This window comes from Vulpes vulpes, chromosome 13 (assembly GCF_048418805.1).
Source record: "Vulpes vulpes isolate BD-2025 chromosome 13, VulVul3, whole genome shotgun sequence".
In the NCBI taxonomy this organism is placed as follows: domain Eukaryota; kingdom Metazoa; phylum Chordata; class Mammalia; order Carnivora; family Canidae; genus Vulpes; species Vulpes vulpes.
Genome location: NC_132792.1, coordinates 145,150,664 through 145,175,684, shown reverse-complemented (window position 1 = coordinate 145,175,684; position 25,021 = coordinate 145,150,664). Strand labels below are relative to the sequence as shown.

Here is a 25,021-nt window from a genome sequence, read left to right as displayed (position 1 = left end):
ACCTGGTAGTATTTTTGCTACTTCACATGGGATTTATTTTTGTTTGCCTGTTTAGGTTTCCAGAGTCTGGATGCATCCCATCTTGAGTTCTGTTACATCTGGGTGTTTCTACACTAGATGGAGCAAAAGATGTTTGGCCATAACTGAAGCAAAAGGGGCCGAGGGATCATGAACGTTTTTTACTATAAACCATATTTCCTCCTTTTAGACTTTCCTGTTGCTTGATCCAAGGGAATTGGATAAAGGGCAGTATTTGGAAGGCCAGTCTTTGAGGTACCTTTCAATAGGAAGTTTGACAGTAGTCATTTGGATGACCCAGTAAGGTAGCAGATATATGCTTTATCTATGCAAAAACATCATCATCTGGACCCTCTGTGAAAAGGAAAGAGTACTCAGGTCTTCAGGGAAGAGAGGGGATCAATGATGAGACATGCTTCCCTTTCCTTGGGGCCAGCCATATATATGCTGAGACTGGTAGACTTATTAGATCTAAGGTTAAAATAGACACTTATTTTTGGTAGGCACTGGAATTGAATCCTGACTGTCCTTGTTCTCTCTAGAATGTAATATGTATATAAATAAATGATGGCTATGCCATGGACACAAAACCAAGGAGTACGTTGCTAGCTTGACTAATGCCATGAATTTTATACTGGGTCTCTATTAATCCAACATAGAGCAATGCATTTTTGTACTGTTCTCTCAATTGCAAAGATAGGCCTTTTAGGAAAAAAAAAAAAAAACCACAAAACTCTGTTTTTAGATCCTTATTTTCCTTGACCTTGAGCTGAAACTAAATCCCTTTTGAATTTAAATGTTGACATCTAGATAGCATGGAAGACAGCTGAAGCATTGGAGAAATGGCACTTAACCTGGCTTCAGGAGATATTAGCTTGAATTCTGTCTCTGCTTTCTGCTGCTGAGGTGATCTTGGGCAAGAGATATTCTGAATCTCCCAGGGTTTTTACAAATATAAATGAAATCATTTACATAAAAGCTATTCATAAATTAAAAATGTCACAAATGTGTTATGTGAATATCAGCTGTTCTTCATATGTTATTTCCATAATCTGTGGAATCTATTATAATACCAGGCCTTGGATCCAACTTAATTGGGCCTTGTTGGAATGTGATTCGATGTAGGCTCTGCTTGGCTTCATGGAGCCTGCAGACTAGTCAGAGAAATAAGACCTGGGCACAGTTATGATGTCAAGGGAGGAGTGATAGGAATGAAAGACAATAGTGCCAGACTTTGTACCCTAAGCTCCCAATGGAAAAACAAAACCAAAAAGTCTTCTTGATAGACATAATACAAAGCCCCCTCCCTACATAGCCCTTCCTCCACTGACACAGGAGCTACTCAGGAAGTATCCCCAGTGGTGCATATTCTTTGTAGTACTTCTTTTAGCCAAGAGGCTTCTTTAAAAGAGCAGACCAGGGATGCCTGAGTGGCTCAGTGGTTGAGCATCTGTCTGGCTTCAGCTTAGGTCATGATCCTGGGTCCTGGTTCGAGTCCTGCATCGGGCTCCTCTCAGAGAGTCTGCTTCCCCCTCTGCCTATGTCTCTGCCTCCCTCCCTCTCTGTATCTCTCATGAATTAATAAATAAAATGTTTTTTAAAAAAAGAGCAAGCCAGTTTTGTTAGGCTCTGGGCCCTTGAACCCTGCTAAGAGGCCACTCAGAAGGGTGAGAGTACACGGGGGCCTGTAGTGGCAGTAGAGGAAAGCAGGGATGCCAGCCAATGAGACCCAGACCCAGAAGTTGAAAGAGGAGGGGAAAGCTGAACTTCCAAATATGCAGGGAGGCTAGACTGGGGTTTGTTGGCCTCTCCCACCAGAAATCAAGCTTTGTGGTCATTCTAGGGGCCTTGTAGAAGTGGCACACCACATACTTCATAGGCTAATTCTACAGAGATTTTAGTGGAGCCAAACGAAGAGAAAGTGGTGGCAGTGTCCAGGAGTTAGCTGGCAACTGCTGCCCCCTGGCTAGTTCACCTGCTCCCCTTGGATCAGTGCAGAGTTGGAGTATTCCTTCATTTAAGCCTTTGGGAACCAGGAGACAGCTGTCAATATATTCTCCAAGTCAGCCTGGATATTTTTAATTAAAAAAAATCTATTGGACATACTACCATATGCCAGGTATAGTCTAGTCTGAGAGGATACAGAGTTGAATAAGACATGGAATATTTTCACAAAAGGCTCACATAGAGGGAGAAACAGTTACACGTATAGCTCACCACAGTAAAGCGTGGCTGTGAGATGAGCTGTAAAGACACAGAGGGAAGAAAGGATGGAGGCTGGAGACTGGGGAAGGAGAAGGGAGAGGAGGGAAAGCTAAACAGAGCTTGCAGCCTGGCCTTGGAGAAAGATTTGGACAGATTCGAGCAATTAAGAAGGGATTCCAGGCAGAGAAACCATGGACCAAACCTTGAGAGCTGTGCTGCATTCTCCAGAGAAAGGAGAAGGGTTCAGCTGCTGGAATCAGCCACGGTGGCTGCAGGCAGGTGGGTGGGTGTGAATGATGGGAGGCGAAGTTTGGAGGAAAGGTTAGTATCAGGCTGTGAAAGACTGTGAAGGTCATGTTAGGTGTTTGTACTTCATTTAGCAAAAGATGGAGGAGGTTGTGGCGAGAGAAAATGGAATGTAGAAGATCTAAGAGTCATGGTTCCTCTTCGTGGCTCTGTGTCCTTGGACACTTGCTCTCTCAAAGGGCCCCTTAACTCCCCTTAGATTCAGTGTTCTGAACTAGAAAATGGTGATGTTGGTGATGATGCTCACCCTAGACACTAAAGGATTATTTTGTCCTTCTACTCAAAGCCAGCTTAAATTCTCCTTTTTTCAAGGTCTTCCTCAAAATATTACCTCCTTGTTAAGCCTTCCTGGATCCCTAGAGTGTAGTTGAAAAATCCAGGCACATTCATCTGAAACAATAAAGAAAGCAGCATATAAACATGCCATCGGGCAAGGAAGACATGCGGAGCATGAAAAGCTTGGTCTTTTAGAGCAGACAGGCCTGGGGTCCAATCCTGGCTCTGTTTCTTACTTAAATTTGAACAAGTTGTTTAACATTTAAGTTGAGGATGAAAATACCTGTTATGTCTTCTTCCAGAGTGATTGTAAAAACTATGAGCAAAATGTGGGAAGGTACTTGGAAACTAGAAAGTGCTCCTCAAATGGTACTTACTGTGGTTACTATTTTAGGTTTGGAAGTGATCAGATCTAGTATGTGTTTTAGAAACGTGTGTGAAATGAATAAAATGAAGGGAAGAGAGACAGGTGGCTGAGAGACCATGGGAACGCTATTGCAATAGTCCAGGTAGAAAAGGATGAGGTCCTGGACAAGGCAGTGAGGAGAGAGGGAGGGTAGATCCAAGTGCTGTTTTGAGGATAGAACCCACAAAACATGGCACTAAGTGGACAGGAGGGATAGAAGAAGACAAAGAACCAAAGGTAAAAACGTTGATAGATGGTAATGCCATGAACCAAGCCACCCCTTGTGCCTTTCTAATTGTTGCAAGCCAGAGAAGAAGGCAAGGAAAGGAGGTGCCCCCAGGGCATGCATTCTGTTTTTCTCACTCTCACTGGCCCTGGAACTTTTCATTTTGACTGTCTCCCTCTCTGTTCCCCCACAACCCTGTTAGTAGAGCCTGCTGAACCTGAAGACAAGCCCAGAATTTCTTCTTTTAATGTGCCTTATTCTCATGCCCTCAGCCTGACCATGACCATGGTAAGGTGCCTGTGCCAAGGAATCCATATATGTTGGCAGGAGAGGCTAAATGAGGAACCTCCTCTTCCCCTGCCATGGGGCTGTGGCATGTCCCTCAACCCCTGGCTTGTTTCTTCCTCCCTGGATATGAGAGATATTTTATTTTGGAAGCAAATTATGCTCAGAGACTGAGTTCGTCTTTTCCAGCAATTTAATATACGTTTACTGCAGGAATTTTATTTTTTTTATTTTTTATTTTTTTATAAATTTTTTTTATTGGTGTTCAATTTGCCAACATTTAGAATAACACCCAGTGCTCATCCCATCAAGTGCTCTCCTCAGTGCCCGTCACCCAGTCACCCCCACCCCCCACCCATCTCCCCTTCCACCACCCCTAGTTCGTTTCCCAGAGTTAGGAGTCTCTTATGTTCTGTCTCACTTTCTGATATTTCCCACTCATTTTTTCTCCTTTCCCCTTTATTCCCTTTCACTATTTTTATATTCCCCAAATGAATGAGACCATATAATGTTTGTCCTTTCTCCAATTGACTTATTTCACTCAGCATAATACCCTCTAGTTCCATCCACGCTGAGGCAAATGGTGGGTATTTGTCATTTCTAATGGCTGAGTAATATTCCATTGTATACATAGACCACATCTTCTTTATCCATTCATCTTTTGATGGACACCGAGGCTCCTTCCACAGTTTGGCTATTGTGGACATTACTGCAGGAATTTTATAAGCCAATAGTATACAGGATAATTTCTCTTAATAAGCCAATAAAGAAATACTCCAAATCAATAAAAGATTGATCACACTATTGTTCCAGGTAAGGGGAGGTGAATAAAATACAGATTTAGTTGGTCCTGGGGAGAGACAGCTTAGCCAACTGAGAGCTGATATCCAGCTACCAGTGCAAAAGTTAAAGTCCTGTACTGTTAGAGTATGTTTCTAGGGAACAGGGGAGCTGGTGTTGATGGGCAAGATGTTCTCTATGGGGCTGCTGTATGACTTTCACCACCCACTGCCTGTGTCACCTTTATGGATATTCATGGTCACCACTCTTATTCAATATGTTATTGGAGTTCCTAGCCACAGCAACTAGACAAGAAAAGAAATAAAAATCATCCAAATTGCTAAGGCAGAAGTAAAATTTTCACTATTTGTGGATGATATGATACTATATATAGAAAACCCTAAAGACTTCATCAAAAAACTACTAGAACTGACAAATTATTATTATTTTTTAGAGATTTTATTTATTTATTCATGAGAGACCCAGAGAGAGAGAGAGGCAGAGACACAGGCAGAGGGAGAGGCAGGCTTCATGCAGGGAGCCCAACGTGGGACTTGATCCTGGGTCTTCAGGATCATGCCCTGGGCCAAAGGTGGCGCTAAACCACTGAGCCACCCAGGCTGCCCTAGAACTGACAAATTAATTCAGTAAAGTCACAGGATACAAAATCAATATATGAAAATTGCATTTCTATAAACAAATAATGAAGTAGCAGAGAAATTAAGAAAACAATTCCATTTATGATCATACCAGAAATAACAATATACCTAGGAATAGATTGAACCAACGAGGTGAAAGACCTGTACTCTGAAAACTATAAAACACTGATGAAAGAAATTAAAGACAACAAATAGAAATGCAAAGATTCTCCATGCTTGTGGATTGGGAGAACCAATACTGTTTAAAATGCCTATAAAGTAATCTACAGATTTAGTGAAATCCCTACAAAAATACAATTTTCACAAAACTAGAACAAACAATTCTAAAATTTGTATGGAAATGGAAAAGATCCCCAAATAGCCAAAGCAGTCTTAAGAATAAAATTGCAGGTATCACAATCCCAGATTTCAAGATATACTACAAACCTGTATAATCAAAATAGCGTGGTACTGGTACAAAAGATCAATGGAAAACAGTAGCCCAGAAATAAACCCACAATTATATAGTCAGTCTTTGGCAAAGGAGGCAAGAATATCCAATGGAAAAACAGTCTCTTCAACAAATGGTTTTGGGAAAACTGGGCAACTACATGCAAAGGAATAAAACTGGACCACTTTCTTACACCATACACAAAAATAAACTCAAAATGTATTAAAAGATCTAAATGTGAGAACTGAAACCATAAAAGTCCTAGGAAAGAGCACAGGCAGTAATTTCTCTGACATCAGCCATAACCAGCATCTTTCTAGATAAGTTTTCTGAGGCAAGGGAAACAATAGCAAAAATACTGGGATCACATCAAAACAAAAGTATCTGCATAGCAAAAGAAACAATAAAACTAAAACCCTAAGGAATGGGAGAAGATATTTGCAAACAACATATCTGAGGAAGGGTTAGTATCCAAAATATATAAAGAACTTATACAACTCTACTCCTGAAAAAACAAATAATCCAATTTAAAAATGGGCAGAAGATATGAACAGACAGTTCTCCAAAGAAGACATCCATATGGCCAACAGACACATGAAAGGATGCTCAACATCACTCATCAGGGAAAACACGATGAGATATCACCTCACACTTGTCAGAAAATGGCTGAAATCAAAAACACAAGAAATTAGTGTTGGGGAGGATCTGGAGGAAAAGGAACACTCGTGCACTATTGGTGGGAATGCAGACTGTTACAGCCACTGTGGAAAACAGTATGGAGTTTCCTCAAAAAAATGTAAAAACTACCAGTCATTTCACTACTAGGTATTTACCTAAAGAAAAGACAAACACTAATTTGAACAGATATATTCACCCCTATGTTTATTGCAGTATTATTTACAATATTCAAATTATGGAAGCAGTACTCATTCATTAATGAGTAGATAAGGAAGAATATACACACACAGTGGAATATTATTCAGTCATAAAAAGAATGAAATCTTGCCCTTTGCAACAGCATAAATGGATCAAGAGAGTAAAATGCCAAGGGAAATAAAGACAAATACTCATATGGGAATTTAAGAAACAAACACAACAAATGAACAAAGAAAAAAAAGAGAGACCAAAAAAGACCCAAAATAGACTTTTCACTGTAGAGAAAAACAGATGGTGACCAGAGGGGAGTGGGGGAGGGATGGGTAAGGTAGATGAAGAGGAAGAAGAGTATGCTTATCTTGATGAGCACCCAGTAATGTATAGAACTGTTGAATCACTATATTGTACACCTGAAACTAATATAATATTGTATATTGACTAACTGGAATTGAAAAAATAATTCGTAAAAGGAAAAAAAAAGTGTCCCCTTTACTAAGGCTGGAGGTCATTGCCCCAAGGTCTTCAAGGAGCTGTCTTAGATAGCAGAGTGTAGCCTTGCTCAGACCGGGTACTCTTGGATGGTCCTCACAAACTCCATGTTCACAGTTTAATGTTCTCTTGCCACGCTGGTTTCTTCATATGCTTTTATGGTTAAGCCCCTGGTGTGGCCCCTCAGCAGCTGAGCCACCGAGTTCTGATGGGCAGGAACAGATGAGATGGTAACATACTGACATAACTTAATTCATTCTTCTATCAAAACAACTTTATTTCCCAGGGTGCATGAGTGGCTCATTTGGTTAAGCATCTGCCTTGGGGCTCAGCTCATGATCCTGGGGTCCTGGGATCGAGTTCCGTGTTGGGCTCCCTACTCAGTGAGGGATCTGCTTCTCTCCCTCTGCCTTTCCCCCTGCTTCTGCTCTCTCTGTTTCATTCATTCTTTCTCTCTCAAATAATAAATAAAATCTTTAAAAACAACAATTCTAAATACAACTTTTTTTTTCTCTTTGTCATATACAAGTGGATTAAAACAACTTCACTTAAGTCATAAGCAAGTGGATTTGAAGTCCTATTGAACAAATATGCAACAAGGGAGTAGTTGACAGGATGCACAGTGGGTGCTGGGCTCCCTCAACTTCAGGCTGTGCCTCTTTAGTGGTGGGGAACACCTCGAAAAAGTGCAGCAGCATCCAGGGCAGTGAGAGTGTGGCTGAGCCCTGGCCAGAGAAGTGCTACATTAGGAAGGGGTATTGTAGTCTCGAAGGGTGTCTGGTGATGAGAAGGGCATTGGTAGAGGTGGTTGCTGGAGAGCCGTATTAGCAAATGAGTATTTCTTTATCCCCAGCTGCTCAACCATTGAATTTTTTCATCTTCCTTTCTGCTATAGAGCTCTTGTGTCTCTTTTCTCTTCCATTTCCCAATAGGGCTTTAGACGTTTTTTTTTAAGATTTTATTCATAAGAGACACAAAGAGAGGCAGACACATAGGCAGAGGGAGAAGCAGGCTCCCTGTGGGGAGCCCGATGCAGGACTTGATCCCCAGACCCCTGAATCATGCCCTGAGCCAACGGGCAGATGCTCATCCACTGAGCCACCCAGGAGCCCTGGAGCTTTAGGCTTTAGATCATCTTGTGGCTCTGGTCCCTTGCACCTGTCACTGGACTGTGTCTTCTCCTGACCCTGACCTTGGCTTTCCCTCTGTCCCATTATCTCCCTTCCTATCTTCCCTACTGTCTTGCTGTTGAAGCCAAGGCCTCTTTCTGAGTCCTTCCCTTTTCTGTTTAACCTGCACCAGCCACCTGCACACAGCCCTCAGCCCCTCAAGGCACTGATGCCCTTGGTCCCCAGTAGCAGCCCTTATGGAGTGCCACAGGATTCAGGACGCTGGAGGAAGCATGGTGCCGTGGTTAGACTTCAGATCCCAGCAAGTTACTTCCCTTCTCTGATCCTTGGTGTTTCCCCATCGGTTAAATAGGCATTTTAATAGTGCTTATTACTTCGTAGGGTGACTGGAATGAATTAAATGAGTCCATGGGTATGAAACACTGCATACGGGGCTGACACATAATTGGTCCATACACATTAATCACTGTTGTTATTAAAAGCATAAAGGGAAGGTGTGCCCCCTGCCCGGAGGGCCAAGGGCTTGGGTTGTAGCTGGGGAAACAGAACATAGCATTTTGAACCATAGTTTGTCGCTTGATTAAGGAAGCACCTTTCGGAGTAGAGCACTCAGAGGATGTTAGTGCTGATGGGGACGGAACTAATCTGGGAAAGCTTCCTGCATGAGGCCCAAGGAGGTACATTTCTGTGCAAAAGGGGAGCAAGGTGTGGTGGAGCACCTGCTCAGACACCCTCTCGCTTCACCTTGCTTCCCCCTCCCTCACGGTCGTGGAGCTGAACCCAAATCCACTCCTGGTGAATCTTCCCCTCCTTGTCCACAGGGAGTTTGCCAAAGAGAGAGAGAGAGTGGAGAACCGGAGAGCTTTCATGAAACTGCGGCGACAGCAGCAGATTGAGCGGGAGCTGAACGGGTACCGCGCCTGGATAGACAAAGCAGGTGAGCCTGGCGGCACGCAGGCCCCCACCACTGCTTCCATTCATAGGGGCAGCGCTGGCCAGAGCACAGAGAGGCTCTGGTTGCCTCACTGGCCTTGTGGGCTCCCTGCTGGTCCCTCTTTCTTCCTCTGGGGTCTAACTGTCCCCCTTCTTCCACCAAACATCTTCATGAGGCCTGCATTTTAGTGAGGTGAACTGAGTGAAAAGTTACATAGCCCAATCCTGGAGCTGAGGTTGGGTGGGTGACATTTCACACTACTGCTAATAATAATAATAATAATAATAATAATAATAATAATAACAACAACAACAGCAACAACAACAACAACAATAATAGCAATAACAACAGCAGCAGCAACAAAACTCCATTCATTCCACAAGTATTTATTGAGGGCTTTGCTTTGTGCCAGCACCTGGTCTAGATTCTTGGGATATACCCCAGGGAGCCTTTCTTGCAGAGCTCATTCCCCTCTCGTCAGGGAAGGCAGATAAATAAGTAACTTGTAAGAAGGTGATAAGTACAATGAAAAACAGATCAAGGTAGGGTTTTGGGGTGTAGGGCAGGTTGTGATTTTAAACAGGGAGGTCAAAGAGACCCATTTGGTGAAAGACTTAAAGTTGCAGAGGTGGTGGGAATGTCCAAGGGGAGGCATCTTAACGTCAAGGCTCCAGTGTGGAAGTAAGCCAGCAAGATTCCTAGAACAGAAGGAAGAACGAGTAAGGGGAGAGGAGCAGGAAGATAGGGTGGAGGCAGTAATGGGAGGAGGGGGCAGACGTCATGGGCCACCGTAGGGGTTTGGAGCTTCCCTGAAAGTGAGACAAGAACCATTGGAGGAGGGTTTTGAGCTGAGGTGGGACATGGTCTGATGGAAGATTTTGAGGAAGCACTTGGTTGCTGCCTCCAGAGTAGCCTGTCGAGGGCAAGAGGGCAAGGACAAGGTCAGAAGCAGTATGTGTGTGGGGGGGTCCATCAAGAGGCCACTGAAGTAAGCTGGGTTATAGCTGATGGTGAGAACTGCTCTCCCCTTTTCCCTGCGCTGTCACCAGTCCCTTGCTGAGGCTCAGCATCAGAACAGTGCTTGCCCCACCTTGAAGATAGGTCCAAACCTATCACAACTTTATTAATCCACAGAGCCACCAGATTCAAATTTGACTGTGGCTCAGCTGCTTATGAGGGGTATCGATCACTCCGTATCTGTCAGTAAAATGGATGCATTTGCCTTCCTTATTATTTTAAAGATTGCATTGCATTGCTGTTATATATCTGTATTTTCATCCTGAGCAAAGAGTAATTTATTTTAATAAAAAAAATACACATGACAGCATTTTTTCCCCTCTATTCCTGGTAGAAAGCATAGCACAAATGTGAGGTCTCTCAGGAAAAATTTGGAATATGATTTGATGCTTAGCTGCCTGAGCCTTATTCTTTTCTAGCAGCTTTGGAATGACACCATGGCACTCTGGTTCTAACCACCGACACACAAAAGCTCTCTCTCAGCTCTGGAGTCAACTTGTGATCATCTGTCAGGGGTGAGAGTATGTGTGTGATGAAAAGTGCCATTTCAAAGCCAGCTGAAAACCACCTCCCATTTAGGACTATCTGCATTTCTTTGCTGCCTCTGGAGGCATGCACCGTGCCCACTGACTGCACCTCCAATTTGCCCTTTCTTCTCCGAGGCTCTCATGTGGGGGTGAATGTGAACCTCTCCTCCTCCTTTCCAGAATGGTAACTCAGCCTTACTGAGCAGATTTGCCTCCAGGTCTGGCAGGCAGCTTGAAGTTCCCCACTGTCCTTGGCTCCCTGGGTGGAGGAGCCATCTGACAGACCACCCCAGCGAGCAGGCTGGCAGCAGAACTGGGAAAGAACCTTCCCCGCCCTGTCCGTGACCCCGCTCATGGTCAGGCAGCACAGGATGCTGTTCTTTGGGGCTCTGCTTTTCAGATACACGCAGAATTCCAAGGCTCCGCTTTCTTCCAGTTGGCAAAGCCAGCTCTCTCCTTCTAAGAAAAAAGACGCACTGCAACGTCAACTTGTGCTTCCTGGCCCTTCCCTTTGCAAATGGGGTGTGAGTGAATCAGAGACATATGGGTTACATTTCCCTGGAAAGACACTCTCAAGTTCGAGAGAGAACTTGGCAAAAGGCAGTGGGGGCGGGGGGGGGGCAGCCTCGGCATATCCAGAGCCCTCAAGCACTTCTCAGAGATGCTCAGCAGCATCACACACCCTCCATCTGCCTTGAAGGTCCTCAGATCTGCCCACCTCAGGCATCCAGGCACTGTACACAGCAGATGTGACTCCATGGCTGAGGTCATTCATGTTACTGTGACATATTTTAATGAGTACCTAATTTTTAGGTGGTGCCCTCCAAACAACTTGGGCTGTAAGTGACTTTAAAACCCTCTATATCTGCATAAAGGAGCATTCCCACCAATAACACTTAACCTGTTAACTTAGAGTTTTGCCAGAGGCTGTACTTAAAAAAGGAAAGCTAAACATTTATGAGTTGGTATAATGGCCATCCGGCATGGTACCCTCGGAGCCGCAAAATGTTCCCCTCCCTGGGAAATACATTACATACTCTCAGTTTTATATGCAGGTGGAATTATGGTAATGACTCTACCCTCTTCTGCTTGTCCTTTTACTTGTTACAATTGCTTAAATTAAACCATCGTTTAATAAATAGGGCCCGCTGCAGGCTTTTCTCCGGCAGCTGGGATCTTAGGGAATGATTGCTCAAGGCCTCTGGAGTCCTCGCCTGCAGCTGAGGTGGGGGCAGGGATCCAAACTCATCCACATGACTCCCAAAGGGGACTCAGAATCCTGCCAGACATGGGACAGAAGGGCTAGTCTGTAAGTTTGGAGGGAGGCTAGTGAGGTTAATTTGAAACAAGTCTTACTAGAAACTAGTACCCCGCTGGTGATGGCGCCTCCCCAGAATGCAGGACTGTTCCTGGGGAGGTCAAGAGGAGAATCCAAGGGACTATTTCTTCTTTTCCAAATACCAAGAACCAGACACATCATTGTCCAAACACTGGCTGGTCCTTCAATTCTCCACTGATTGTCCAACAATTCAGTTCAGTTCTGACACTAAACACCACTGGAAGTTAGTGCAGATCCCACAGGTTAGGGACTCAACCCCACGAGCCTGCCCTCACTTCACACAGCATCCATGAGTGGAGTCCCCAGGTGACCTGCATTTTGGTCTGCTGGGCTGCAAATTTAGAGGCTTCTAGGTTTGATAATTCTAATGACTTCCAGAACTCAGGAAAACTATACTTATTGTCACCAATTTATTAAAAAGGACTCAACTCAGGAACAGACAAATAGAAGAGATACCTAGGGATGGAGGAGTGGAGGAGGGCACAGAGCCTCCATGTTCCCTTGATGTGTTCACTAATCTGAAACTTTTTGATCCCCATCACCTCGGGTTTTTGTTTTTGTTTTTGCTTTTGAAGTTTCCATTACGTAGACCTGCTTGATTAAAATCACTGGCTATTGGCGAATGAACATTCTCAAGCCCCTCTCCCACTCCGGGAGTTAGGAGGAGGAATGCGGCTGAAAGTTATAGCCTTATCCTGTGGTTGGTTTTTCTGGTGACCAGTCCAGATCCTCCAGGCCTCCCCCACAATGAGTCATCTTGTTAGCGCACAGAGGACAGTAAATTCCAAGGGTTTTGGAGCTCTGTGCCAGAAGGTAGACAAAAAACAAATATTTATGTTTTGTTCTATCAAGGGACAAATTCACTCTGCCTCTTTCACTCAAGCAAGGCAGACTGTGGTATGGGGATAGGAAGCAAGCCCACAGGTCCTGCCCCTCTGGGCTACTAGCATCTTCCTCTGCTCCCCCTCCAAGAAGTAGACAGGCTGGAGCCCAAAAATGTGATCTTATCTCCTGAACGAGGTGGTAGGTGTTGTGCCGTGATATGCCTTGTATGTGCCGCAAACAAGAAAAACCAGAGAAGCTCCTATTGCTAGAAAAAGTTTACAGAACCTGGGTGGAAGAAAAAACAGAAATGGAAATCTTTCATTCCTATCAATTTAGGAGATTTTAATTTAAAAAGATCAGTTCTTCCTCTCAACAAGTGTTATTAGACACAGAGCTGAATTTTACCAATCAACCACCAAGAGCCCCCTCCCTACAGAACTTCCTTTCTGTTCTGATTTGCACTCAGACGCTACCTCTGTGACTCTTGATGTCTTTCTGATGCTTGTGCCTGTGTGGAACTATGAACTCTGCTCTCTCTCTCTCTCTCTCTCTCTCTCTCTCTTTCTCTCTTTCTCTCTCACCCTAGAGCCACAGCCATCCCTGGGGGATTTTTCATTTTGCACAATAATTTGACATTTACAGATAATTTACTAAACCATTTATTTCCATATAGAGGAAGTCATGCTTGCTGAAGAAAATAAAAATGCTGGGACGTCAGCCTTAGAAGGTAAGAAAGTGCTCCAGTGCTTTACTGCCTTTGCACCTTCTTATGCTGTTGGCAATCTCTTGATCAAAAGAGGAGAAAGAACTAAAAGAGGAGTGCTTTGGGATTTGAAAGGAAAGCCTCTCTGTCATAAAACCTCTCATGCTTTAAAATGAAGGGAATTGAGTCATGGATTTAAATGCTTTTTAAAGTGATGGGAATGAAATCCAAGAGCTGCTTTGTTCTAAGGCGTGGGATTGATACTGTACAAAGAAAAGACCATCACACACCAGTGGCATGTATAGGGATCTTCTTTGAAAATTTGTAGGGATCATCTTAGGACCATTTGCATTAGCAGGAAGTGGCATTGTTTAGGAAGAGCCAGAACAAATAGATATGGAGTGCCTGCTTACCTACTGCATGTAGATAAGGTCTAGGAGGATTCTGCAGCCTGTGTGTTCTTGAGGTGTTGCTGAGCACAGGAGTCATGCTTCTATAGACCTTCGGTGGCTTCTAGAACCATGGCTCAGGTGCTTTAAGGCAGCTACCTGGGTCACAGGAGCCTGGCACACAGTTCTCAGCTTTGACCAGAGTGATCTGATTGTTCTTGTGTTCCGTCACTGACCTCCCCCTTCCCTGGTATAGTGCTTCGAAGGGCAACCATCAAAAGGAGCCGGACAGAGGCCATGACTCGAGACTCCAGTGATGAACACTGTGTCGATATCTCCTCTGTGGGTGAGTGGAACCAGTCAGATCTTCTTTTGCTAGTCTGATCTCCCATAAAAAAGAAAGATCCTGTCTCTTGAGAAGTGCCACAAAGAGGAGTAGAATCAAAAGAATCCAGAATTTAGGGATGTAATTAAGGGAAGGACTTGGAAATCTAATCTAGATGACAGTAAGTTGCAGGGGAAAATGGACCATAGGGTTTAGGGCTAAGAATCGAATCAAACCCATGCTCTTCAAGTGTGGCAGATGTATGCCATTTGCATACACACACACACACACACACACACACACACACACACACGTTCTCTCTCTTTGTCCCGGGTGTGATCATGAGAACCCACTTTGGGATATTGTTCAGAGGATCCTGAGGACCTTTGGCTTCTAGTGACCACCATTTGAGGACCTGCAATCATTTGCTTAACCGCAGTGGCATTCACCTACTTCCACATGGTATTTAAACAAATCCTGCTGACAACTCTTAAATGATTACTCTTCAATCCCAGGTTCTCTTAGACATGCTGGCTGATGGCAGATTTTTACTTCCTCCTTTACGTCATCCTAAAAAGCAGAAAAGGTATACAGAACTCATTGCTGCTTTAGCCTGCCCTTGGTAGAAATAATGACAAATGCAGCAAAACAATTCCAGTGCCTGAAGCATATTTAAAAGGAAAGGCCAGAGAGAAGCCCAATCTGTTAAAAACATTAACGCTACACTATTAAGATTCAGGAAGCTGGGTATATGTCTGGTGTTGTGCCCAGGGAATCTTTCCATTTCCTAGAACTGAGAATGTCTGGTGAGGAAAAGCAGGGATATCTGGTATGGAAACTACCTAGCTCATACCATTGGGATTCCCTGGGCCCACAGTGTGGGGGTCACCTAGCCCCAGCAATAAAGCTGTCTGCCTCCCCCTTTGACTGTGCCCTTCCCATGGAGGGTGATCTGTTGTGCAGCCTCATTCTTCTTCCTTACTTCTTTCCCCTTAGGCACACCTCTCGCCCGAGCCAGCATCAAAAGCGCAAAGGTGGATGGGGCCTCCTATTTCCGGCACAAAGAAAGGCTTCTGCGCATCTCTATCCGCCACATGGTGAAATCCCAGGTGTTTTACTGGATTGTGTTGAGCCTTGTGGCTCTCAACACTGCCTGTGTGGCCATCGTCCATCATAACCAGCCCCAGTGGCTCACCCATCTCCTCTGTAAGTGAACAGTGTAGCTAGATTTGGGTGTGAATGTAAGAGAGCATATGTCTTGCTGGGCCTGGCAGGGTACTGTGGGGGAGGCCAGAGTTGTCCTCAAGGCCTTGGGATATCACACCACCATTCCCCTAGGCATTGATTGTTGAATCAGATAAATCTTTGCTGATAAGTCAATGAAATGGCATTAGTCTTGGGTACTTTAAGGGCTTCATTTAGTATCTTAAGGAGGCTCAATGGCATAGAGAATTTTGGTCACCTAAGTCCTGGGGAGAAAGTTCTTAGGTAGTGGTTACCTCCAGTAGACCAAGGTGGGAATTTATAGGTCACCTCTGGGTAAGGCTGCCACTGGGTGAAAATGAGGATCTAGGATGCTGTCACAGCTGAGTGTGTGTGTAGAATGAATCTGGCTCCTTCATCAGTGCCATGGCAAAGCCCTTTCTTTCTTTCCTAAGAGCCATGTATCATTTAGCATCCATTGAAAAATGGCAAAGCTGATACATGGAGTGTGCCTGGGACTCCCAGGTCAGAGAGTATATTCAGATATCATTAGGTTTTGCCTGTTGGTATTGAGGGCTCCTCTGTAGGTGAGGGGTTGGGCTGAGGAGTGCGGGAGCCCATACTGTCTACACAACAAACACATGTGCTTTTGATGCTTTCAGACTATGCAGAATTTTTGTTTCTGGGACTGTTCCTCTTGGAGATGTCCCTGAAGATGTATGGCATGGGACCTCGACTTTATTTTCACTCTTCATTCAACTGTTTTGATTTTGGGGTAAGTGCTTTGGAGCCTACCTGTCCTCCTGCTTCATGTTGATATACCACCGTGTGAGATAAGCAGCTTGCTTTATTGCTCAGCATGAAGCACTAAAATCAGAATTTATAAAAGGAGAATAAGTAAGTTAGCTAAAGGGAGGTCAGGAATGCGTGAGTCCTTCCCATATTAGGGTTGGTTGGTTTGTTTAAAGCTCTTTTCTTTTTAATGGTTTTTTTTTTTTTAAGTATAACATGGGTATTGTGGTGTACACTTCCGTGTATAGCTGAATGAATTTGATGGAGCTACCCATAGCAAGTTTTTAACCACTTATTGTCTTAGGGGAAGCCTGAGAGAGAACAAAGGAACTGATTCCAGAAGGTGGTTCAGTAAAAAAAGAGAAGCTTATATTTGTTTTTTAGTTCAGTTTAAAATTGGGAAAATTACTGAGATAGAACTTTCCTGCAAACATGCACACAGATACACACTCTTGTATTAGCAAGTTCCCACATAGACTGTTTCATCCAGTGTTCACTTCCTAAATAATGTTGATATATAAATGTGTACTTATCTAACCGTCTTCAAGGTGCTTTGACAGACATTTTTGTCCTGCACTGCTTTCCGGACTCCTTACCACTCTATTATGTATCAGGAGTTACCTTTCCCATTCACCAGTGAGGAAATAGAGAACATCGTGTGCAAGTTCACAGGGCCGGTGCAGCAGAACTAGGGTGCAAACCTTTGGGTTCCTGAACCACTTCTCTCTCTGCCAAACCCACTTCTGTTCCTGCCAAATCTTCAGTTAGGTGCTAACGATTTTGAGCCCTTGCCAGTCTGCATTTTAACTTGGAACATATGCTTCTGGGTATGGACAATTTTCAGGCACAGCAGCTAGTGAAGGACCATTCCCTATATACATACTTTGCAGCCTTGCAGTGAGGATTCATTTTTGTTACCTCTCCTTGGGCACCATGTAGAATATAGTAGATGTTCAGTGAACATAGAATTGAAATGAAAACCAGAGTGTTAATTTGACATTGCTACTTCCTACAGCAGTCAATTCTATGCCACCAAGTGGTACTGTCACATGGGGGTGTGGGACCTGAGTGACAGCTATTTCACATACAGGTGCCAGAACCATTCTGGGTAGCACTAAATTCTAGGACAGGGAGAGAATGTGGACCTCCTCTGAGGCTTTTACATCGGAATGCAACCTGTATTAACTCAAACTTGTTTCCTTGCCTCAAGTATCCCTCTTTCGTCTGTTTGTTCAAGGTGTTATTCTGTAAGGACAGTTGTGGCTATCAGATCTGTGGAGAAGTAGTGCCTGGTTATGGTAGTTTGCACCGAGGACAGAACGGCAGTCAGGAACTCATCTCCAGCATGAAGGAGTGAAGTCAGGGTGGGAGAATGGGGGGCAGTGGGGAGGGAGGCAGTAGAGCCTCTGTTTCCTTCAGCAGCCTTCACAGATGGGTTATCCTGTAGGAGCTGTGCTGGGTGGGGGGGGGTAGAGTTTTAATTTCACCACAGCCCAGTAAGAAGCATTGACTGCTGAGTGCTAGAAGGCTCTTCTCTCCTGCTCCTCCTCCTCACTGTGGCTGGGTTTGGCTCTTTAGGTCACAGTGGGCAGCATCTTTGAAGTGGTCTGGGCAATCTTCAGACCTGGCACATCTTTTGGAATCAGTGTCTTACGGGCTCTCCGGCTTCTAAGAATATTTAAAATAACCAAGTAAGTGATCAGAATCTAGACTCTTCCTAGCCACCTGTGAGAGTGGAAGCTTCTCTTTGACTTATTGTATTTCCTTCTGTACCTTATTTCCCTTGGCCACATGTTCCCCTTCCCTACCACATCCCCTACTCCATTCTTCAGCTCCTCCTTCTCCAAAAATCAAACCAGAAAAATATCTAGGATGCCAGATCCCATGCCACATTCCCAAGGGGTACCTCATTGTTGCTGACATCTCTCTTTCACCCAAGTATACAAATACAGCATATTTCATAGACTACCAGGAAGATGCCCCGCTGCATTTGGGGATAATTTTATACTCAGTGTTCACTGCTATAATGTTTGGGTTTTATAGGTATTGGGCATCTCTGCGAAATTTGGTGGTCTCCTTGATGAGTTCTATGAAGTCTATCATCAGTTTGCTCTTCCTCCTCTTCCTCTTCATCGTTGTCTTTGCTCTCCTAGGAATGCAGCTGTTTGGAGGCAGGTAAGCATCAGTGAACTTCCCGTTCAAAGGAGCCTCATAACTCAGTCTTCAGCCTGTGAGCACCAGGGTTTCTAATCTGATCACTGAGCTACCATCCTTTTTGCTTTGGTCCACATCAACCACTAAGAGTGTGTGTGTGTGTGTGTGTGTGTGTGTGTGTGTGTGTGTATAAAACATATATCTCTGCTTTTAATCTTTTCACACCATACAGGATTCTGGGTTTGGAGACCCCTCTCTTTGGAGCTGTCCCTAAAATGTACGGCATGGAGCCTTAAAACTCAAAATCAGCCCAAACCCTATCTTGTTATCTACACCCTTCAAAGTATACCGTCCATCAGTAGTAGTTATTCATAATACCATCTTCATAATTACATGGAATGGGGAGAAATTAGGGAACAGGAGTATATAGAGAAAGGGTAAAAGAAGTAATGGAGAAGGAAGGGAAAACTTGGTATGTGAGATTTTCATTTCATCCTTCTCTCTGAACTTCATTTTTCAGGTTTAACTTTAATGATGGGACTCCTTCAGCAAACTTTGACACCTTCCCTGCAGCCATCATGACTGTATTCCAGGTATGAGGCCAAGTAGCAGTTAAAAATGTTTTGTAGGATCTTTTGGAGCTCATGCAGCAAAATGATATGTTAGGAGAATCCTATTTTTCCTCCCCAGGCTCATCCCAGGCAACTGGGACTCTTGTTGAGTAATTATCATCACAATAATTCTTAGAATTTCTGTAGCTATGTTTTTACCAGTATGGAAGAGCTCTATTATGATTACATATTGGCCTTTTCCCTATACTTGTGAGTTTGCAAGAGATATTAAGGTAGGGACACTTAGTAACTTACGATATCTATGACCACCATAAAGTGGGCTTTATTCCAGGAATGCAAGGATGGTTCAGTATCCAGAAATCAATCAATGCGATCTACCACATTAACAAAATAAGGTATAAAAATCATATTATTTTAATAGATGCAGAAAAAAAATTTAACAAAATTTAACATTAATTCATGATAAAACTCTGAACAAAATGAGTATGTAAGGAACCTACTTTGACATAATAAAGCCATATATGACAAACCCACAGCCAAATCATACTCAATGGTGAAAAGCTGAAAGCTTTTTCTCTAAGACTAGGAACAAGACAAGGATGTCTACTTGCACCACTTTTATTCTACATAGTACTGGAAGTCCTAGCCACAGCAATCAGACAAGAAAAAGAAATAAAAGTCATCCAAGTTGGTAAGGAAGAAGTAAAACTGTCATATCACATTTATGGTTCTCTGAAATTGGACACATCTTCTGACCCATATTCCATTTAATGAATTAATTTTTCCACCCACCCCACCTCCCCCTGTCCCACAAAAAAAAAAAAAATTAAATCATGGAGGGAAACTCAAAAATCTATAATGCTGAGAGCTAAAGAAAACACTATTTAGCTAAAATCTTAGGTTAAACCAGAATCAGTCTCTGGAACTGGAGCCTATGAGGCTCTTTGTAATAATGCTGCTATCCTAAGTACTGTATCTTAGCTCCCTTGGGATAGACTGGTAGTGACCAGACCATCTGGTCTCTCTGATTCCCCTAGGCCTGACAAAGCTGGAAGTGGAGGGAGTCTGTATTCAAACTCAGAATAGACTCTTTCTTTTGATGCTCTCTTTCTATTTTCAGTGCCTAAAATTATCGTCCTTATCAGAAGAAAGTTTAGAATTATTCATGAAAGTGACTTTATTTTTCTCCCTGGCAGAATGGCCAAGCAGGGGGTAGATGGAAAGACCCAGGCCAGAATTTTCCTTTTTACATTGGCCCCATTTTCTCAGCCAACCCAAGTCTCTGACTTGCTTATTATTTGCTTTGCATAGATCCTAACAGGTGAGGACTGGAATGAGGTGATGTACAATGGGATCCGTTCCCAGGGTGGAGTTAGCTCAGGCATGTGGTCAGCTATCTATTTCATTGTGCTCACCTTGTTTGGAAACTGTATCCTTTTTAAGATACTCCTCTTCATGCTGCCTGCCTGCCTGCTTGAACCAGCATTTGAGGAGGGTGGTGGTAGAGAGGTGGGTGGGTTTTTTTTTTTTGTTGGGGAGGGTGGGTCAGGGTAGTTCTGGGGTAGATATTGCTTGATGTACTAAGAGAAACAAGGATTCTGATCTTAAGGAAATTGTATTCTAGTTGGGTAAAGAAGACAAATATAAACAAGAAGATAAAGTATTATCCAAATCTTTAGCATATGCGAATAATAACATATGAGGCTCTTATACTGAATAGTTGGAGATACTGTCATCTGGGGAAAATGGATGACAAAGATAATTGTAGGCTGAAATAGTGGCCATATTGCATTACTAATTAATTACATGTTAATATAGAGCAGGACCTATAGTTAAGATCTCAAAAATATCAGCATTATGATTAATGCTAATACTATTAAGCATAGGCAACATTTATTATATTTGTGCTATACATGAGACCCTGCACTAAGTGTTTTACAGGCGCTCTTTGGTCTAATCCTTACCTTCTAAGAGTTAGAAGAAATAACCGAAGTCAAAGGGAGACTGGAAATCAAGTCCCTTCAATTCCTAAACCCATACCTGGTCACAGGATCTAGTCTAGGAAGATTTAGGTTTTAATCTTGGCAATTCTGCTTACCAGCTGTGTGGCCTTGGGAAAGTCCCTTAATCTCTCTGAGCTTCTAGTTTTCACATCTGTAAGGAGAATATCAGCATCCAGCCTTTTGCTAGTTGTGAATAGTAAATGAGATAATTTATCTGGATGCACCTTACAAACTGCACACTTGTATACAATCACTAGATGTTTTGGGGAAATGGGACTTGCCTTGAAATGGCCGTGGTGGAGCAAAAAAGGGAGAGCCAGGTGATATAGCTATACTTTTTTTCCCCCAGTCTCACATAGAAGAGATACCCCTTTAGCTTTTTGGCCCTGAAAATTTCTAGAGGCCAGAGCAGACTATGAACCAAACATGAGAAACCCATAAAAAGAAAGCTGTGCAGCACATCACAGAATTGGAAGGCCAGTTTGTCACAGTGGCATGCTGTTTCTCTGAGGGTAGTCAGACTGGACTTCTATGCTGGAATCAGTTCTATGTTCCACAACACATGGACCTCAAAGGAAGTTGGAAAACTAGGACCTCAGAGGTTAGAGCTTGGAATAGAAGTGGGTTCCATAATGATATTGTGTGCTCTGTGACATTTTTGCTAAATGAAATATGGAAGCCTCCCAGGATAAGAAGGAGAAAAACTAGTGTTTCATTATTGGGAACCAGTCAGTGATGGGTCTGTGGAATCTCATTTCTTTTCATCTTTAAGAACAGGGTGGGATGTTTGGTCTAGGTGGGTTTCGATGCCAGCCTCCCAGAAAGGAGAGGCAAGCTCCTGCGTTGAGCTCCTTACTGTCATGTTGTTCAGTGATTCTCTATTCAGTATCACTATAAATGGAGGCCACACATGTCTAAAGGCCTCCTTATTCCAACTTGACCCCTGAGTGGTTGGATTCAGCTATTTCTATGTCCTGTGCAAAGAGAAGCTATGTGGAAGGAAGGAAGGCTGCATAACCTCTGCTTAATCGTTGCTATGGGGCAGCTTCTGCTCCTGCTGGTATCCGAGGCAGCAAAGACCTAGAGGCGTCTTCAGTCTTGCTAAAGCCTTTTGGTTTTCTTAGTTCCCCATCCTTAACTCATCACCCCAGACACACTGCTGAATGTGTTCTTGGCCATTGCTGTGGACAATCTGGCCAATGCCCAAGAGCTGACCAAGGTAAGCATTTTCTGCATTTCTGATGATTCTGTAGTGCCATTGGGCACTTCCTCTATAACATGGGAATGATATATCTGCTTTGCATACTTCACAGGATTATTGTTGAGGTCAAGTAAAATAATGTATGTGAAAACCAGAGCAGGCTAAGATGTATGTTCTTAGTAGCTGTAGCCATTTCACCTGAACTGGCTTTTCCAGTGTCATCACAAAGAAGGGATGATGTCCCTGCCTGATCACCTGGGGTGAGGCCACTTAGCTGGGCAGGAGAGAGGGTGTGAGTAGAGGCACAGTCCTAGTGTTTTCCTTTAGGGTGGGTCTACCTAGAAGGGCCCTGGCTCTATAACTTGCAGATACTGCAGAACATCTGAGAGATGTCAGCTTCAGTTTCTGACTTCCATAGCCATGGGCTCCACTGAGGGGCTAGAGCTTGGGGTAGAATTGATGGCTTTCCTGAGAAATTGTGGGGAAGCTCATGGGGCTGAGTGGAGACCAGAATTACTGATCATGCCAGGGCTGATGAGGCTTCTGTCTCCCAAGGTGCCTGGCCACTTGAGGTCTGTGCGCCAACACACCCTCCTACTACCTTGTTCAACGCCTTTACCTGCCTTCCTCATTTCACCTGGTCTCTAGAACTTGCAGGGAGAGCCAAGGGCACTATTCTCCTTCATGGGGATCCCATGAAAAGCCATTTCTGCTTTGTATCTAGGATGAACAAGAAGAAGAGGAGGCTTTTAACCAGAAACATGCATTGCAGAAGGCCAAGGAGGTCAGCCCGATGTCTGCACCCAACATGCCTTCTATCGAGTGAGTTGTGTGTCCCCACTTCACTGACCCCTGGGCTCCTGTGCTAACAGCCAATTCATCAACTCAAAATGGTGTATTATTGGAGGATGCCTACTCCATGCTGGGAAATGTCCTATTCATCAACTCAAAATGGTATATTATTGGAGGATGACTACTCCATGCTGGGAAATGTCCTGTGAATACAGCAATGAGCAAGACAGAGTCTCTGTTCTCATGGAGTTTTTATTTCAGTGAGAGAGATAGATAATAAACACACATAAATAATTTTAGGTGGAGATCATTGCTATAAGATAAATAAAACAGGGTAGAAATGCAGAGGAATATGAATTGGGTGGAGTACTTACAGGCAGTCTGGGAGGGATTCTTTGAAGAGGTGATATTCAAATAGAGATCTATATGTAGAGAAGGCAGTCACATGAAATTACAGAGGAGGATCATTCTCCAGCAAGGTGCAGGGTGGCTCGTGTGCAGGGAACAAGGAGGAATAGAAGGAGATAAGGTCAGGGGAATCCTGAAGGCCCAGGATTTTAGCTTTTATTCTAATTGCAACCTTAGAGGGTCTAAGGCAGGTGGATAGATACTACATGCTGTATACTTAAAAAATGATTTTATTTATTTATTTGAGAGAAAGAGAGTGTGAGCAGGGTAAGGGGCAGAGGCAGAGCAAAGGCAGACAGAGAAGCAAACTCCCCACTGAGCAGGGAGCCCTACATAGGGTTCCATCCCAGGACCCTGGGATCATGACCTGAGCCACCCAGGAACCCCATATGATTTATACTTTTAAAAAGTCACTCTTCTCTATGAAAAATGGATTGTAAGGGCCAAGGGTAGAGGCAGAGAAATAGTGTTAACTAAGAGTAAAGTAGGTGACAGGTAGTAATAGTTGAGGCCGTGGTAGCAGGGAAGGAGGTGAGAAGTAATCCTACTCAGTCTGTGCTTTGGAGACAGAATCAAAGGAAAAGGTGATGAATTAAACATGATATAGGAGGTAGAGATAAAAGAGTATTTCCCCCATGCTTTAAGGCTTCATGCCAAAGTAACTAGGTAGAGGGTGGTGGTACTTTCTGATAGTCTGGAGAACAGTAGAAATCCAAGGTTCATTTTCCCACGTTACATTTGAGATACTTAGAGGACATCCAAGTAAAGATGCCCAAGAGGCCATTGATTACATGAGTCTGAAGCTTAGAAGAAGTAAGGGTTAGAAATAAAGATTTGTGGGGAGCCATTTGTGTTTGGACAGATTTAAGCTATCATCGCAGATGAGCTCATATGGAGTTGTAGCGGAAACAGAGTTGCTCAGGACAGAAGCCCAAGGCACTCCTGTGCCTCCAGATTTGGCAGGGGGAGAAACCCACCAAGGAGATGGTGTTATTAGGAGTGATTAGGAGTAGGAAGAAAGAACAGGGAAGTGTCATGACCTGGAGACCTAAAGAAAAGGAAGGAGTGCAGCTAAATGCTACTGAAAGATCACGTAAAATGAAGACAGCAGGGACCATTGGGTTTGGCAAAATGAAAGTTGTTTACAACCTTCAGTTTCAGTGGCTTGGTGGGAACAGAATCCAGTTGGAGTGGATTAGAGAGAGAATGGCAGGTGAGAGAGTGGAGCAGTTGAGTATAGACTTGAAGGATCCAGCCTGGACCTGTGGTTGCTGTTTAGACTAGCAAAGTGTGAGCGCTAAGTGGCGCTGGACGAAGGTATTGAGCTGAGAATCCCTATGGTTTCTGAACCTCTGTGAGATCTGTAGGGGTGGCTCAGTGGGAAGGTTTTGAGACCCCTGGGCTGTGCGCCTCTATCCTAACAACCAGACCCTGTAATCCATTACTTGAAGCTGGAAAAGGAGGAGCCGCCTTTGCCAAGTGGTCATGGGAAGGGCTCTGAATGTCGTCAGTACCCCCTTTAGAGGCATTCCAGAGTTCTATGTGGGGGCCTGCTTCCCCGGAACAGTCATCATCCTGCCCTCACCTTTCAAAACTGAAAGGCTGGCCCTGAGCGCCTTCTCTGGAAGTGAGAATAGACTGTCCTCAAAATTTGTTACAGATTGATGGAGAAAGGCAGAGGAACTCTTTCCTCTCTGGAATAATCGCTGGGCCTTGAGTAGTTCCTACCCCACCTTCCCTGCACTCATGGG

The 25,021-nt window shown here is 43.8% G+C and overlaps 1 protein-coding gene across 8 annotated transcripts in view; it reads left to right on the top strand.

The window, feature by feature from the left end:
- Positions 1 to 25,021, top strand: part of CACNA1E (calcium voltage-gated channel subunit alpha1 E) — a 493,362-nt gene that overhangs the window by 392,701 nt on the left and 75,640 nt on the right. For all 8 annotated transcript variants that reach the window (XM_072733249.1, XM_072733244.1, XM_072733250.1 and 5 more), the window contains 11 exons: positions 8,908 to 9,023; positions 13,402 to 13,455; positions 14,077 to 14,166; positions 15,142 to 15,351; positions 16,011 to 16,123; positions 17,719 to 17,831; positions 18,184 to 18,315; positions 18,815 to 18,887; positions 20,178 to 20,295; positions 22,021 to 22,088; positions 22,795 to 22,892. In XM_072733249.1, the coding sequence (XP_072589350.1) occupies positions 8,908 to 9,023; positions 13,402 to 13,455; positions 14,077 to 14,166; positions 15,142 to 15,351; positions 16,011 to 16,123; positions 17,719 to 17,831; positions 18,184 to 18,315; positions 18,815 to 18,887; positions 20,178 to 20,295; positions 22,021 to 22,088; positions 22,795 to 22,892 (1,185 nt within the window). The remainder of the gene's footprint in view (positions 1 to 8,907; positions 9,024 to 13,401; positions 13,456 to 14,076; positions 14,167 to 15,141; positions 15,352 to 16,010; positions 16,124 to 17,718; positions 17,832 to 18,183; positions 18,316 to 18,814; positions 18,888 to 20,177; positions 20,296 to 22,020; positions 22,089 to 22,794; positions 22,893 to 25,021) is intronic.